The following is a 16,287-nucleotide window of genomic DNA, read 5'->3' as shown; positions in this document are numbered from 1 at the left end:
GACTGGTTGGAGGCTTCAGGTGAAGCACAGAAAGAAAGAAAAAAGTCTTCGAGTGTGTTTCCGTGCTCAAAAGTATTCTGTTCATTATCAGGCTAAGGTCGCTCTTTGGTATGCATCAGCACACCTCGGCCACAAAGCTCCTTTTGAACATGAATAAGCAGAATATTACCATGAAAATGAAATTACACTAATGACAAAAAAACAATAAGAGCAATGGAACAAAAGGTTTACCCTGCAGATATCTGAACATCCTGCATCACACTCAGATTTGTCATAATGAGGATGTGAGCGTTTTCACAGCGATTATACAATACAAGGAGAAATTAAACATTATTTAATATAAAATAATATTAAAGCTAGCAGAGTGCTATTTGAGTCTTCTCATTGTACATATTTCCTGTAAAAACAGTGAGCTACAGAGAGACTTGTTGGGATATTCATCACATGTAGCGCTGATTGTGCGTAGCCAGAGGAATTCAGTTTATGATAGTAAACAACTGAGAAAAAACAGCAAATATTCACATTTGAAAAGCTGAATAATTTAAATTGTTCATCAATATTTTTCTGTTTACTCACAAACAAACAAACAAGTTATTTACAAGCAGTTGATTAGAGCAGTCTCCTCTCGTGTTTCAGTTTGTTTGTCCTCCTTTCCTTTCCTCTGAGCTTTGGAGCTGTCATTTTGAAGCAACGTGAAGTGTAAAATTAAAAAGGTGTGACAGCTCTTTTATAAACGGCTGCCAAAAAGACGTCCGCAAAGGATTCATCTGTGCGTCCTCGCTCATAGACCCCGCCGACTAAATCCTCCTCTCTTCTCAGTTACTGTAATGGAAACACCCTTTAAGATGGCTCGTTGAGATTGACAGGAGGACGGAGGAGAGACGAGACAACGAGGCGTGAAATAGAGAAAACGAGAAGAGTGTTTAAGTGAATCAACCCAAAGAAAACAATGTAAGACATAAAACTGTATCTGCTACACTACAAGACAAATCTTCAATATCACAACCTTCTTTCTCGAAAATAGAGCTCTTTCAACAGAGATATTGTGACTGAAATAAAATATGAACTTGAGCTTAAACAATCTCCCCTTCAGACGTAACTATCGCTGAGTCGGCATTGTGTGAGGCGCCAACTATCCTTCATCTGTTCTCGTGGAGCTTCTCTGTCTTTGTACTCATCAGGAAGTAAATTAATTGTGAAGTTTGACCGTGGGAGCTTCTTTTGTTTGCGTCTCTGGCAGGAACAATGGTTAAAAATAAAGCCTCACAATGACTGTTAACGAACGGAAACCGTCTTCATCTAGCACTAACAGGCACAACGCCCACATGGAAGCATTTGGGTGTTTATGTAACAACCCCTCCGCCTACTGACTACTGTAAATAAGATGACGCTCCAAGTCAAAAAAATGAAATGTTGTTTTTTCCATTTAGTTAAGTGGCACCGTGAGAATAAATCCCAGTCTTGGCTGAGTGTTCTTCATGTGTCATTACCCCTCAGTCAAGGTTATCCTCATCCTCAGCTGAATGAGGTGTAACAGAAAAACAACCTGAGGGGCCGAGCGTGGGCGCATCGACTAAAGACCTGACGACTGCTCCAGGTGCTGAACTCCATGTATGAGCTTCTCTGCTTGTATAAAACCTGTGACCTAAAAGACAAACTCTCGTCCATGATGAATTCACGCCTTGCAATGAAACCAGCTGCAGGCTATCCATCCAAGTCATTTCATGCAAATTATGGTGTAATGTAGGAAGACATTTGAGTGAAAATGGAAGAAATTGACAAAATTCCTCAGTTTTTTAGAACACGTTTTATGTTCACTTGAGATATTTTCCGTTTGAAATAAATTAACGCTGGAATGAAAGCTGATGGAAATGAAATTGTTGGATTAATACAAATTGCTCATATAAACGTGCCGTTACTGTGGATGACATTCAAAGAGCAGAGAGTCTCTGCTCACTTGAACAGTTACGTTACGGTGCTTGAGACCCAAATCTGACTGTTTTTTTATGCTGTGCGTATGTGACTCTATGTATGAGACTCTTTAGAGGACTTTGTCATAACAGTGTGAACAGGACAAATCACACAGGATGTGATCTTTTCCCTGCGACCTCAGCCTGTACAGTCATATCTGAATTCATGGGACTTCTACGTCAATCTGGATCGACATTCGTCACAGTTCTTTGCCGTGAAGCCATTCACGCCACAATCCCACGACTCCTGGCTACGACTCACAATCCACACATACACCGTATATTGCTCCACAAAAAGCCATAAATAAAAAAATTAGGCTCTCTTTTTCCTTATCCCCTTATCCTTATCCACAAATTGCATGTGACGTATTTGTTATTTTTCTTATTTTCTTGCGTTCCAGTTCATAACCAGACGTCAACCTGAAATCTGATATTTGCAAAATTAAAGAAACTAAAGTGAACATCCAAAAAAAAATCAGATCAGAGCAATGAATCAGTATTGATCGAGCCCTACGAAATCCTCAAAGTTTTAGCGAAAAGGCAACAAGTGTTGTAGTGGTTCCCAAAAACACCTGCTGTTTAAAGAGTGTGTGCACAAGACCTTTTGTAACTGATGTTTCAGGAGAAAACATAAATGAATACTAATGCCAGTAACATATTCATTAAAGGGATACCATGGCCAAAGCACGAGATTACAGTGTCCTTCAAATCACTTTCAAGCCAATGTAAAAAAAATTGAAAATCAAATTTGGAGGGGAAGGTCAAATTTCGACAAACAGATTTAACATTGAATTATTAAGTTATGAATAAAAACATAACTCTACTGAGCGAGGTTTTTAAGAGGGATGCCACTTTTAAAAACATGCGTTATTGTGAGAAACACTGAATGTGAACGAGGGTCTGTTTACTTGTACGATTACTCACCAGGGCACCTTTAAATACAACCTTATCAGATGAAATGTCTTTCTCTCACAGATTTACCATTGGTTCAAAATTCTGTATACACATTTTCCACACTGTGTCCCGAGCCCACATCCTGTTTTTTAGTGAAACTACTTCACAGCTAGGAAGCAAGGTGCTCTCCAACAGCTGTTAAACTAGGCTTTAAACACGGAATGACCTCTGTGACGCCTGTTTATCTGTGTCCTTCCACACCAACCTTGTGTAATGATGTTCTCTCAACCAGCTGGAAAGGGGAAGGGTCTACTCGTATCTCATCGATTTCCATCGGCTGGTCCATCTCTGCCTCTTCCCACGCTTTGATCTGCAGCGGCAAATAAAGAACAAGGTCACGGAGGTGGAAACGGCCGGCATCATTTCAGAGCTGCTGTCATGGAGGAAGAAGATTCCCTCCTACTCAAATAAACAAGTTCAGCCCGAGGGTAAGATTGGGATTTGTTAATATAATGGGTGTTATGCATAAGGTGCATAATCAGGTGACTATATTAATCTTCTTAATACTGAGCTGCCTGTTGTTTGAAGGGAAGGTGTGTGTGTTTGAGCAGCACGTTCAGAAGGGGAAACCACTGAGGAGAGTTTTGCAGCTGTGAAAAACCTTGAAACCTCGTGCTGCCTTGTCCTCGCATGTCACCGGTCTCCCCTCGGAGATTTAGGATGTCTGACACCTTTTAGCCTCTCTATGGATGTTACCTACAAGCCTCCGCCTGCTGTGACGGGGGCAGCAGTCATGTAGCAGTTACGGGGCCGATGTTATGGAGCATTTTTGGGAAGGTGCCAGGAAGTGTAAAGGGGAGAGCAGCAGACAGAACAAGACTGGAGGGCACAGCATTGTTTGGGTTCTCTCTGATGAAAAAAAGGACGTTTCATTTTAAATTCTGGCTGTTTTCACACAGGAGCCCAGATTATGAGTCGTCTCGTCAAACGTGACACAGATCTCTAACACTGGTGGCCGACGTGTGACATGGATATTACTGCTAAGGTTTACCAGCACTGTCTTTAGAAGTAAACCTTAGAGCACTCATTTGAGACTGTTCTTTGTAGTTTTTAAATACGTTTCACCAGGTAGTGCCAGTCTTGAAATGGAGAAAAACTAAAATAGTAGCAATGCAAACAAGTTCATTTCATAAATGTTGACAGATGCCCATCAATTTAAAACTAAAAAAGCTCATATTATAAAAGAAATGCGCTTAAAACAGTTGTAAGTTTGTCATTGTCACTTTGCATATGCACAAGTTTGGTAGTAACGGAGTATTACATAATCAGATTAATTGTGTGTGGAGACTCAACTATGCTGTAAACAATTAAGCAGACATTTCTGTAAAAGCATGAATATCCACCATGATGACCATACCTCCTCTGGTGTCATGGTGTCGGACAGCGGGGGAGGACAGGGCTCCTGGAGACGAAAGAAAAGGAAGAGACCGATGAGAGGTGAGACATGTCTGTGAGGGATTTTATAAAAACACCTTCTGTTACTCCTGAACCTCTGAACCCGGATGTACGTCATGAGGGGAGCGAAGGGAAAGGAACTCAAAGCACAATCTGTTTTGTATTGCTCAGGCAACTATACAATCTGATTTACTTTTGGATTTCTGTCACCTGTAAAAGATGCATTTCAATTAAAATATAATTTGAACATCAGAAGCAAAAACAAGTGACTCATCTGTATCTTAAACCGTCAACAAAGATAATAACTCCTCTTTACATTTCTGTCTCTTTCACAGCAATTATGGAAAATTGCAGTAACACATTTTGTTTGTAATCAGGTTGCTTTCATCCACTTTTTTTTTCCCAGCTCGTCTTTCTTACAGCAGCACATCCAGCAGCGTTGTGAGTAAACTGGATGCAGTAGGTGAAACTCAGGCCAACACCTGCTGTGACCTCTTTTGTGAAACTGAATTAATTAGCTCTGCGTCGCTCATCATCATTCACTCTCTGTTCAGACTCTTCTGTCCTCCAAGCAAATAGAACAACAATATCTCTCAGAGTGGAACAGGTGTGAGGTTTCTACATCTACTTAACATTCACACACAGACGAATGAAAGGTTTGACATTTTTACAAGGTCCCTTGTTGTTTTTTAATCTCACCTGTACGTATCAGTAATAGCTGGCCTGCATTCCCTTTCTTTTTGTTCACCACTGTAACCACAGCAATTATACTAATGCGAGAATGAACAAGATGCTGACACTGTTGCACCAGCCAGATAATATTCTAAAGGTCAGTGTGTGGTTACCTGCCATCAGTGGCTGGTAAAGTAGACAAATGCCTGATTCGCAGCCAGAATTCGGCCGTGGTTTGGCTTGATTGCTGCTGGAAATTTCCTATTGTGTGTCTATTTGATATTCAGGGCTGTAGAGTTGTGGCTCGCTGCTGTAAAAACAATCCCCATCAGGAATAGGATTGAATCCAAAAACATAATAGAAAATCAGACTGGTAATACACAAGGCACAGCAGTGGGCACAACGGAAATCAAATTCTAATCTTGCGAGCTTACAAGCATATGCTTATTTCCAATGCCGGTTCTCATTCCTGCTCGTGTAAACAGATGACATGTATTGCTTCTCCTGTGAGCCAGGCTCACCGCCAAGCCGGATAATAACTCCACCTCCAGTATCTGACTATCCCCATTTCCATATGAGAAGGTTGAAAGGAACCCGATGCTCAACTTCGGGGAGTTTTGTCTGAGGATGAGGAGGCAGCTGTGTATTCATGTGTGTCTGTCAATCAGATAACAGTGTACCTGCCTGAATAGAAAGCAGACCACATAATGAAAAATTCAGCCGGCAAAAAGTAATGGATAAATATTTATATCCCTATCAGTGTCTGGGTGGTTTTGGGAAGGCTCGGCCAAAAGGGTGGCTGGTCGTTTGCATTTCAATGGTTCATTACACGAGGGAACGTTTGGCTACTGAGTTCACTCCAGACATCTCGAAATAGTTGGCTGAACAGAGAAAAGGGCACAAAGGTTTACAAAGACGCTAAATACACAGACATGTAGAAACATACTAAGATGTTAGTGAGCAGGATTACCAACATGGCATAGAGAGTAGAGACAGAATGTCGGTGCATCTATTGTTAACAAGTAGTCCTCTCCAACAAAAAAAAAAGGCAGCATTGTTGTTTGTGTAAGCAGCTTATTCTGATCGATATTTACGCTTGTTGTTAGGCGACAACCTCTAGTGGTCGTAATTATGACGGGTGCAAAATAGAAAGTCCTATGATGTTGTTTGACCGGCGTCAAAGTCTGCGTGTGGATGAGGTCAGGGTGGATGAACAGAGCAAACAAACACAGGACTTTCACCCAGATCACCTCACTTATGTTCCGATTGAATCCAAATGTCAACACGTTGAGTTATTTTATGTTAGGAACACAATTGCCAAACTACGCTAGTACATAACTACATAACCAGGTCACGTACTACGTCGTGTACATAACGTAGGAACAGCATCTGTACGTGTCAAAGGTTCTTATTTTACCCAAATCATGATCTTTTCAAAACGTACATCGTATATGTTGTTTTGGGGTCATTTGCAAACAACCTGGTCTGTAGTTTATGTACGAGGACAGATGTGCTCAGTGATGGACAGACATGCAATAAGAAGTGCATACACACACCTGTGACTGTCCCTCCATCTGTCCGCTCTTAGAGGTGAAGAGATTCCTGAGTGTGTTCTGCACAGACTGTAGAGGACCTTTTTCTGGCAGAGAGAGAGAGAGAGAGAGAGAGAGAGAGAGAGGTGAAAAGGGAGATCCAGTGGGTGAAGGTCAATAAATTATACACATTGCAGCTATTCGAAATTCTTAAAACTTTTGGATAAAAATAACCAAACTGCAAATAGAGGTTTTGAGAGACAGCAACGACAACTCAAGCAACTCCTTATTGTTGTTGCCTGGATACCATTTCCCTGGGAGAATGTCTGTTGGTGTGTGTGACCGGCTACTGGGAAGTTTACTGTGCCACAATAGACACACACACACACACACACACACACACACACACACACACACACACACACACACACACACACACACACACACACACACACACACACACACACACACACACACACACACACACACACACCATCTGGTTACTTGCAGACAACAAGCTGCCAGATCTTCTCTAATTGCTGTTAGGGTTGCAAAGTTAACAATTCCATTTGTATGACATCTGTTCAGGACAGAGACAAACAAACTTGTTTAAGTCAATTTGTTAAACAGTTTGAAACGCTGACCAATTAAAAAAATATATAGTTTTGGAAAGACGTGTGTAGCTGTCGGGTATGGCTGACTTGGCAGGAACTCTTCTCGTCTATTAGCATTTCTTTGTTCTTTTTCTGCTTTTCTTTTCATGCACAAACATAAGCTTCCTTCTGCCAGAAGAGAATTAGGATTCAACAAAATGGTGAAGCGCCAATAGTCAACAACACCACAGGGTAATAAAAGGGTTCCTTACATGGCTACTGCTGTCATTCTATATAGATTCTATAAAATAACACCGTTCCTTATTATCAGATTAGCTCCCATGGTTTCTCCTCTCATTCTTTATGAACACTAACTAGATGTGTTTGTGTCCTCTGGGCGCTGATGTACTTCACACATAGGAGAACCTGGTGAGCTCCATAGACCATCTGGGCTCTGACTAAAAGCTTAGTCATATCAGCTGACGTATTTTATTTTTTCTGAGGAAAAGTGGGGAGGACAGCGCAAGGAATAAATCTTATTACATCACCCTGGTAGGCAAAAAGTGTCCAAAGGAATCAATATTACAATGACAAGCCCCATAAGGCTTCCATTGCCAAGCGTCGACTCGGTGTCAAACAACTTCACAAGTGTAACAGAGCTGAGGAAGAGATCAGAAACATCATTGACTAAGTTTGATTTGTACATTAATCTGGAGATTAGAGTGGCACTTAAAGCTGATGTTGGCTTCACTGGAGAACCCAGCAAGAGTAAGCTAGAATAAAATTAGAAAGTATCCAACAGAAAAATGCATCCCAGTGTTTCCAACTCTTTTCTAATGAAAGTAGCTAGCAGCTCTAGTTACGAAAGTCGTTAATTCTTGCGAGAAAGTTGCAAAGTCTTAAGCCACTCCTCCAAAAGTAGCGTTATTTACGTAAACAATGAACATGGCTATTGTTAGTATTCACAGCTGTCAAGTTAGCAGCTTGTGGACGACTCTGTTTACGTCCAATGAGTGCAGAATATGCAAATGTAGACAGGTAGGTAGCCCGTTTAATCATTTCACCCAGGACTAATGAAATGATTAGACTTCATTTTATTCCTGCTACAGCCACAGATACCAGAATGTTTTTGTTTTTTGTCAGAGCATTTCACTTATTGATTGCCATTAAGACGTTTAGAGAATTTAAACAAATATAACCCTAGATTTCACTTTAAAACAAACTTAACTGAAGGCTTAAATAAGGTGGTACAAAGTCTTTATCCTTGGCTGACCAGGAGAAATTCATCCTATGGATTTCAAATCCTATGAGGGCTATTGTGATTCCGTTTATTCTTTTCTCCCAGAAGCAGCTGGTGCAGAGATAATGTATAACTATTACGCTTCCACTGAAATATACATTAAAAAAAACAACTAAAGATGTACTCAGGAGTATGAAGTCCTTTCAGCTCACCAGGGACAGGAGCAGTGTGGTTTGAGGAAGACTCCTGAGGCTTTGGAGGAGGAAGAGGTCCATTCCTCTCCTCCTGCGACAGGCTGTCCTGCAGACGATAGACATTATTAATAAAGCAGCTTCTAGAACAAATGGTAAAGGTGTTTGACGATAAAATTATGATTTATTCCAACATTAGATGGTTTAAAAAGATGATGCTTTCACTGAATAAAAGGAAACTGGTGCCAATAAAACTGACACAGATGGCGACCAAGCAGCGAAGTAATGAACTAATAAACAGATATTATAAAACATATCCATCTTTCAGGACACTCAAAAGGAATAAAAACAATTAACAAATCAGAGCCCCACCTTCTCTCCGTCCTCCTCTTCCTCCTCATCTACGAAGGCGAGGGACTCCCAGCTGTGCTTCAGAGACGGGTTCTGCTCCTGTAGGCTCTGACCCTGAATCCAAAATCATGTGAACCCATCAATATCAGAAACAAATTCAGCATTGATTCCAAACTAGTATACCATGTTTAACAGCTGTGCCTCATTTGAACCATGAAAAATATTGTTGTAAACTGAATCTAAACAAAAATGATTTCCTTTAAAAAAAAAAATAAAACTAAACTGAAACCGTATTGCCTGGTTTAAAAAAAAAAAAGAAAACATTTACATTAATTTAAACTTTCTTGATATTGAACCACAGAAATTGAACAAACTTGAATTTCCAGGAGAGCGCGCTGTGCCACAATTGCTTCACAATGACTCCCGATTGTTTTTTCACATGCAGTCTGGTCTTGTAGAATTAAATTACAACAACATGATTTCAGTATTACAGTAGATCAAATTATGCCATTTAACCAAGCTGTTAAGATCAGGTCTAATCTTGGCAATTCCCACACAGAATAATCTAACCATGTATTCTGTATGAATATGTAGCTACATACTTCTTTAATATCTGAAAACTGACTAAAACTAAACATAAATGAAAATCGAAAAGTAAATACTACTAAAATAAAATGAAAATGGCTTGAAGAAACAAAACTATTAAAGCATGAGTTGAAGTTGTACTAGTGGAGATTTGAGGTTTCTTCCAGAATCCAGAACAGCACACGACTGTTTGACTTTCCTAATTGGAGTAAATACAAAAAGAAAGACTGCAGCAGCTTTCTGTATTACAATGTTTACATTTCTACTTTTAGCTATTCCAGTCTGAGTGTATCTGTCCTATTTGTGTTACTTAGGCATCACAGTGTGCAGAAAGAATGTGCTTAGACTAAATTATGAGGCCATGTGGTCTTTTAACAGGTCAAAGGAGAAAAACATTTTACAATTATTTATAATTTTGGAGTTTCTTGGAGTGGATTTTCATTTCATGGAATCCTTCTTTAACTGAATCACTGGTCTAATGAAAGGATCAGATCTTAGTTATATTTCTATCTGGCAAAAACAACTTCCACTAAAAACAAGAGGCACTCAAACAGCCCAATTTAAAGCCATAATCATCTCAACCTGTTTAGCTATTTGCCGATTATTGCCCTTAGTTTTATATCTGCATATTTGTCTTCATATAACATATCAAATTCAATAACCCATAGGATGTATAAATCTGAAGTGTGCATACAACTGTGGTCTCTGAAGTCCTCACCTGCATCAGGAGCCTCCTCTCTTGTGACAACCACCAATCACAGAGAGCCAGAAGCTCCAACCGGTCAATGCTGCCCAATAGGATCATAGAATCTGGAAGCAGGAAGAGGAGGAGTTATCACCACACAGACTTCAACAGTGGCTGAACCACTGTGATCATGTTCATAATTTCAGTTACCTTGACTAAACGTAACAAAATAATATGTTTTCTTTTTTTTTTAATTCGTTTTATGGCTTTTACCTTTGGAGTCGACCAGTGGGATAGAATTGAGCGAGGAGGAGTCCAGCAGGAATTTGACTTCTCTGTATGTGGACTGAGACGATATGAACTTCACCTTTCTCACCATGATGTCTTCTACCACGATGTTGTACTGGCTGCAGGACGGACACACAGATGCATTGTTGGTAAACTGGAACATCTTGTGAACACAGATTAAATAAAAGTTGTGAAATAAAGATGCAGTGAGAGGAGCACTGCACAAGCAAATCAGCCTCCTTCATTAACTGGAAGCACAAGTTAGATGTTTTAGATTATAAAGCGACAGTGTTTAGGATTTAGTGGCATCTAGTGGTTAGTTAGCAGATCGCAACAAACTGAATGCCCTTCCACTCACCCCTCCCTTTCAAAGCTCGTTGGAGAACTACGGTGGCAGTCAGGTAATGTAAAAATGCGAAAGGTTCTCACTAGAGCCAGTGTTTGGATTGTCTGTTCTGGGCTACTGTAGAAACAGGGCGAAGGGTAAGGGCTCATATTTCGTAACGAAAACACAAAGATTCTTAGTTTCATGTATTTATACACAAATGAAAACATAATGATTGTTGTATTCCATTTCTGCTAATAGTTCCCCTAAACCTACGAACTGCTCCTTTAAGGCTGACACTGCACCTCTGTGTCTTGAAGACGTTATAGAACTGGAAGGTTCCTCTTCCTAACTTCTTGACCGGCATCATTTTCACTCAAAACGAGGCCTCTTTATTTTTTTGTCTGGCCACAGCTGCAAGGTTGAAAACAGCATCTCTACTCAGCATTTACAGGTCTGTGACTATTACATTTGTATTTTTCATTTCATTGTATGTGTTCGATTGTTCACTACTGGTCATAATTCATTCCAGGTGTGAAAGCTGTTTGCTTGTTGCATTCATCCAGGGCATCAGTTTGAGGTTGTAAAGATGCAAAAACACTGCAAGAAAGAACCATCTCTCCTAAAAAGCCAATCATTGATGACCTTTACGCTGTCTGCCGAGTGAAACCCGCACGAACCTCATGTGTCCAAAGCCGAGCTCGGGCAGGTACGGGAGCTTCTTGACCTGGATGATGGAGTCGTACAGGGAGGGCTGCAGGCCCTGAGCCACCATGTTGGCCAGGATGACTGCCACCATCATGGGCAGGATGTGGGAGATCTGACCTGTCAGCTCAAAGCAGATAACCGCCGTCGACACCGTGTGAGTCACGGCCCCAGTCAACGCCGCCGCTCCTGTCAGAGACGTGCGATGGGATGAATGGGGGGAGGAGGGGGGGGGTGCAGGATGGATAGAGAGAGAGAGAGAGAGAGAGAGAGAGAGAAAGAGAGAGGATGGGGGAAACAGGAGGAAAAGATGAATGTTAAAGAAGAAAAAGGGGTAGGAGGTGGTAAGTAGTAGAAGTAAGAAGACACGCGAGGATGGAGTAAGAAGAAACAGGACAGAGGGAATAAACAAGATGTAGGCATGTTGAGGAAAAAGGGGTAAAGATATTTGTGGCATTAGGAAAAGATCAAGGCAAATAAGAAAAGACAGAGAAGATACAGAGGGGAGGTGAAATGAAGGAGGAACTGAAGAGTCACTCACATCAAAAAGTCAAAAGATAATCAAACAGTGAAAGGGTTCAGGAGGAAAAAATTGATTTATAAGAAAGTACATGAGGGGCGAACAAAGGGTAAAAAGAAAAATATTGAAGAGAGAAAGAAAACAGAAAGAAGTAGTGAAAGGAAGGAAACAAAGGAAGGAGTAGGAAGGAGTAACACCAAGGAAGTAAGGAGGGATCAGGGGAGAAAGAGGAGCGATGGGCTTTGTAGGTGAACAGGAGTGGGATGAAGGAAGGCCACGTTTCTGGGTCGCCGGCTGAGGTGAGGACAGCAGAGGGAACCCACTGTGACATTTCACTGTCAGAGCAAAGTGGCCACATGCTCAGAAGGAGAGGAAGGAGAGGAGGAGAGAGAGAGAGAGGATGACACAGAAGGGGGATGAGGAAGATTAGGCAGGGAGGACAACTCGACGACGTGCGACAGCGAGAGTCACACCGGGGAGGAGGGGGAGGGGGGGGAAGAAGGGAGACGAGAGAGGCGACAGGAGAGGAGGGAAATCTGCTGACGAGCTGAGGTTGACAGTAGAGGAGGAGAGAGAGGAGGAGAGAGAGGAGGACAGGGAGGAGGCAGAGGGGAGGTGGACAGCTTGATAATAAAGCTTTGATGATATGGGTTTTAAAATATGAAGTCATGATTTATGATTAGTATCTGAGAGGATATACCTGAACTAAAATATATACCGTGAGGTCTAAAGGCTGGTTCCACATCCATAAACAGCTGAACAAAAGTTGTAGTCGTCAATATGCTAAGATCCCGGACCTAATGAGAGAAGGATTGCTAAGAGGTGGAGAGGGAGACTAACCAATGACTGCGTACCCTCCAGGGATGATGCGGTAGAGGATGCCATCGAACACGATCCCTTGAGGAAACAGGGTGGCCATGATCTCCCCTACCAGCCTGCCAAACGCAGCTCCTATGGGAGAAAAGAAAAGTAAAAAAATGAAATAACTTTCAAACTGCTAACAGTAAATATACCTTTCAAAATAAAAGATGTTCTGATAGAATTTTTTCCTCCCCGATACCTGAACTTCTATATCGGCCAATACAGAGTACCCCTCCATTACCAGGGTGTTAAAAGCACCTGATGATGGAATAAGCTAAGAAGTGATCCATCTCACTCCTTTCTCATCTCTGTTTTGAGAGTAACAATCGGGCAGGGTGTACGGATCAGGTGGCAGGTGTTACATGTCGTTGTTGAGCTGATAAATTACATGATAGCGTGATATCAGATCGGTGCATAGACACCCAATCCAGGATTTTAGACTGCTACAGAGTGATTTCCTATAGTGGTATCGGAACATTATATTAATGTTTAATACTTATCACATTCATTCAGTAAAGAACTCCAGTCATCTGTGTTTCTTTCGACAGCAGATGGTGGAGATGCTAATGAAAGGAATCACATCCAACATGATTATGTCCAAAACATCACTACAGTCAGAGATACATTCCTGTAACAGCATGAAGCTCCTCTAATGGACTCATTTAAAAGTTTGAAATATTGATGTTTTTCGCTTTGTGTCGGTGCAAAAGGCCAAATTTTACAAACCATAGAAACACACACACACACACACACACACACACACACACACACACACACACACACACACACACACACACACACACACACACACACACACACACACACACACACACACACACACACACACACACACACACGATGACCCACCGCATCTAGAGCTGAGTTTATTCATTTGAAGCTGCGGATGGTAATGATGAATATTTTAAAGTGAAGCTCTGGTAAAGGTCAGGCTCCAAAGCATTTCACACAACGAAAACAACAGATGAATTGCAAACTACTGAAAATAAACACTGATTCCTAAAATGTAGAAGTGAATAATAAGATATAACTGATATCTCCTATGAAAGTTAATGAAACAAGAAACCTTGGGAACAAAAGATCAGCCTTTCAATCTTTTTCAGCCTGTTTCTTATCATTTAGTACCAGAAAGTTTAAACAAACACTTCTAAAACTGGGCAATAAATGGCAAATAAAAGCTTTTTTTTTTTCTCTTTAATATTAACACACATCATTCATCACACTTATCACATGCTTTACACCAAAATAATCCTAATTTTGACCATCCTCGTGTAAATCCATCTACAGTAAAGGAAGGTGTGTTTTTTGCTCACCCAGTATGAAGACAGGCATGAAAGCCCCGGATGGAATGGGCATGGTGGTGGCCACAGCCGACATCCAGAACTGTAAGACAGGAAACGTGCAACACGATTCATTAATAGAAAAAAAACAAAAGAGAGCAGCCTGTCAATCTTTCAGCAGCCACCTGTTGACAGAATCAAAACACAGGCCGGCAAACCAGGTCTGAGCAGTTGGTCAAAGCATGTGACCAAGCTGTTGTGTCTGGAATTCTGGACGTGACATGTTAATGCGGCTGAAGTTTGAGTCTGAAATGTGTCGTCAGTGTCACCATTCTCAGTTTGACAAGCTGTCCAAATGCTCCACAGCCGGGGAGAAAAACAAGTCTCAATCTTGTCTTCTCCTTCAAGAGCAAACAGCTATTTTCCTCCTTCTGTTTTTATGCTTAATAATACCTCTTATGTTGCTACAGGTCTCCCATCAAATACTAAATAGATTGCTTGTGTTGCTTTGCAGAAGGAGAGATTTAAAGTCTGCGTCATTTAGAGCTCTCGTCGTCTCTGTTTGCATTTGAGTGGGAGAAAAGAAAATCCTCCTATTTGGTCACAACTGGATGAGAATCGGGAAGATCTGTGTGTGTGTGTGTGTGTGTGTGTGTGTGTGTGTGTGTGTGTGTGTGTGTGTGTGTGTGTGTGTGTGTGTGTGTGTGTGTGTGTGTGTGTGTGTGTGGTGGGGGAGGGGCCCCAATCACCCTTGGGTGTTCTTGAGCAAGGCACTTAATCAACAGCTGCTCCAGTAAAGCTGCAGCGGATTCCAGATGAATTTGTGGCTGTGTGGGTGGGGAAAAAAATCAAATATGCAAACTCCTCTGCATGTTGAATTAGAGCTAAACCTTCTAATGTCACACTGTTTGTCTCTAAACAATTTCTCTATTCATCAGAATTTAACTTCAACATAGCTCCCCTAATAATACCCTTTGCTCTTGGCTGCAGAGATCTCATCAGAGATAATGTGTGTGTGTCTGAGAGAGAGAGAGCGTTTCAGCAGCATCCCTGGCACCACATACTGGGCTTTCTCATTTTGATTTGAAGGGATTGGGGCGAGTAACACTACATTACCATTTTAGCAGCCCAGATTAGCATTCGGCACATCGTTTGTCATCGTAGTTTGAGAACTTAATTACTGTGGAACAAGATAAAAACTCATTAGCACGTCTCTCACAGGGTGGCTGCTATCCTGATGGAAGGGAGCACTGAGCTCGCAGTCTTCTTCTCTCCTTTTAATCCCGACAACCGTGCAGAAACACACACAGGCATTTCAGCACACACACTTTCATCAGTGTCACACAATCCAGAGATAGATGGGGAGCAGAGACACTGAGACAGAGTTAGATTTACTGTTTGATGGAGAACAATGTGGAGACGGAGTGAAAAGAAGGACAGGAAATGTGGCTGCCTGTTTATATGAGACATAGAGAGACGGAGATGGAAGTAAGAACAGTTATAGTCGTAGCCTGAAGGTAAGAGATCGATAAGAGCAGATACAACGTTCTAATAAAGAAGCTGCTTGGGAGATTTGTTCAAAGCTGTATAAATACAAAAAAAGATATAAAAAATAACAAAACTAAATATATTATATATTGGAAAAACTCTTTCTGTGTTGTTTGACAAAACAATCCAATACAAACTAATATCTTTAATGCTCATCTTCCTATGTTTATTTTATATTTTCACTCAGGAACCGGTCAGAAACTTAAATGAACACACATGTCCCTCATGATGGTTTTATGTCAACAAAGAAAATCTGAGTCAATACAGTAGTTTGCAAAAGTATTCGTGTCTTTTGCTTTTCACCTTTTTTGTTGCATTACAACCTGAAGATTTAAATGGATTTTTAATCGTATTTTTATGTAATGGATCCACACAAAATGGTAAAAAAAGGTTGAAGTGAAATGATCTGGTGCTACTTATCATCTTCGGAAGTCACATGATTAGTACTAATGATGTTACTAGGTAGTAAAAAGTCCACATAATCTGTCACATGATCCAATGGAGCAACATTTAATCCATTATTACAGAAAGGTAACAACACAGCACCACAACAGACCTATAAGAGAAGACCAAT

At 41.0% G+C, this 16,287-nt stretch overlaps 1 protein-coding gene across 1 annotated transcript in view; it reads right to left on the bottom strand.

Moving 5' to 3' along the window:
- Nucleotides 1-16,287, bottom strand: part of LOC129096845 (chloride channel protein 1-like) — a 35,330-nt gene that overhangs the window by 1,360 nt on the left and 17,683 nt on the right. Inside the window, exons 13-22 of the mRNA XM_054605524.1 lie at nucleotides 14,199-14,268; nucleotides 12,847-12,957; nucleotides 11,462-11,675; nucleotides 10,442-10,575; nucleotides 10,202-10,293; nucleotides 8,920-8,991; nucleotides 8,569-8,656; nucleotides 6,548-6,630; nucleotides 4,282-4,326; nucleotides 3,130-3,234 (exon numbers count right to left, since the gene is read on the bottom strand). Of these exons, the coding sequence (XP_054461499.1) occupies nucleotides 3,130-3,234; nucleotides 4,282-4,326; nucleotides 6,548-6,630; nucleotides 8,569-8,656; nucleotides 8,920-8,991; nucleotides 10,202-10,293; nucleotides 10,442-10,575; nucleotides 11,462-11,675; nucleotides 12,847-12,957; nucleotides 14,199-14,268 (1,014 nt within the window). The remainder of the gene's footprint in view (nucleotides 1-3,129; nucleotides 3,235-4,281; nucleotides 4,327-6,547; nucleotides 6,631-8,568; nucleotides 8,657-8,919; nucleotides 8,992-10,201; nucleotides 10,294-10,441; nucleotides 10,576-11,461; nucleotides 11,676-12,846; nucleotides 12,958-14,198; nucleotides 14,269-16,287) is intronic.

The sequence above is a fragment of the Anoplopoma fimbria genome, chromosome 10 (assembly GCF_027596085.1).
Source record: "Anoplopoma fimbria isolate UVic2021 breed Golden Eagle Sablefish chromosome 10, Afim_UVic_2022, whole genome shotgun sequence".
Classification (NCBI taxonomy): domain Eukaryota; kingdom Metazoa; phylum Chordata; class Actinopteri; order Perciformes; family Anoplopomatidae; genus Anoplopoma; species Anoplopoma fimbria.
The sequence above is the reverse complement of the archived record's forward strand: the minus strand, read 5'-3'. Positions and strand labels throughout refer to the sequence as shown.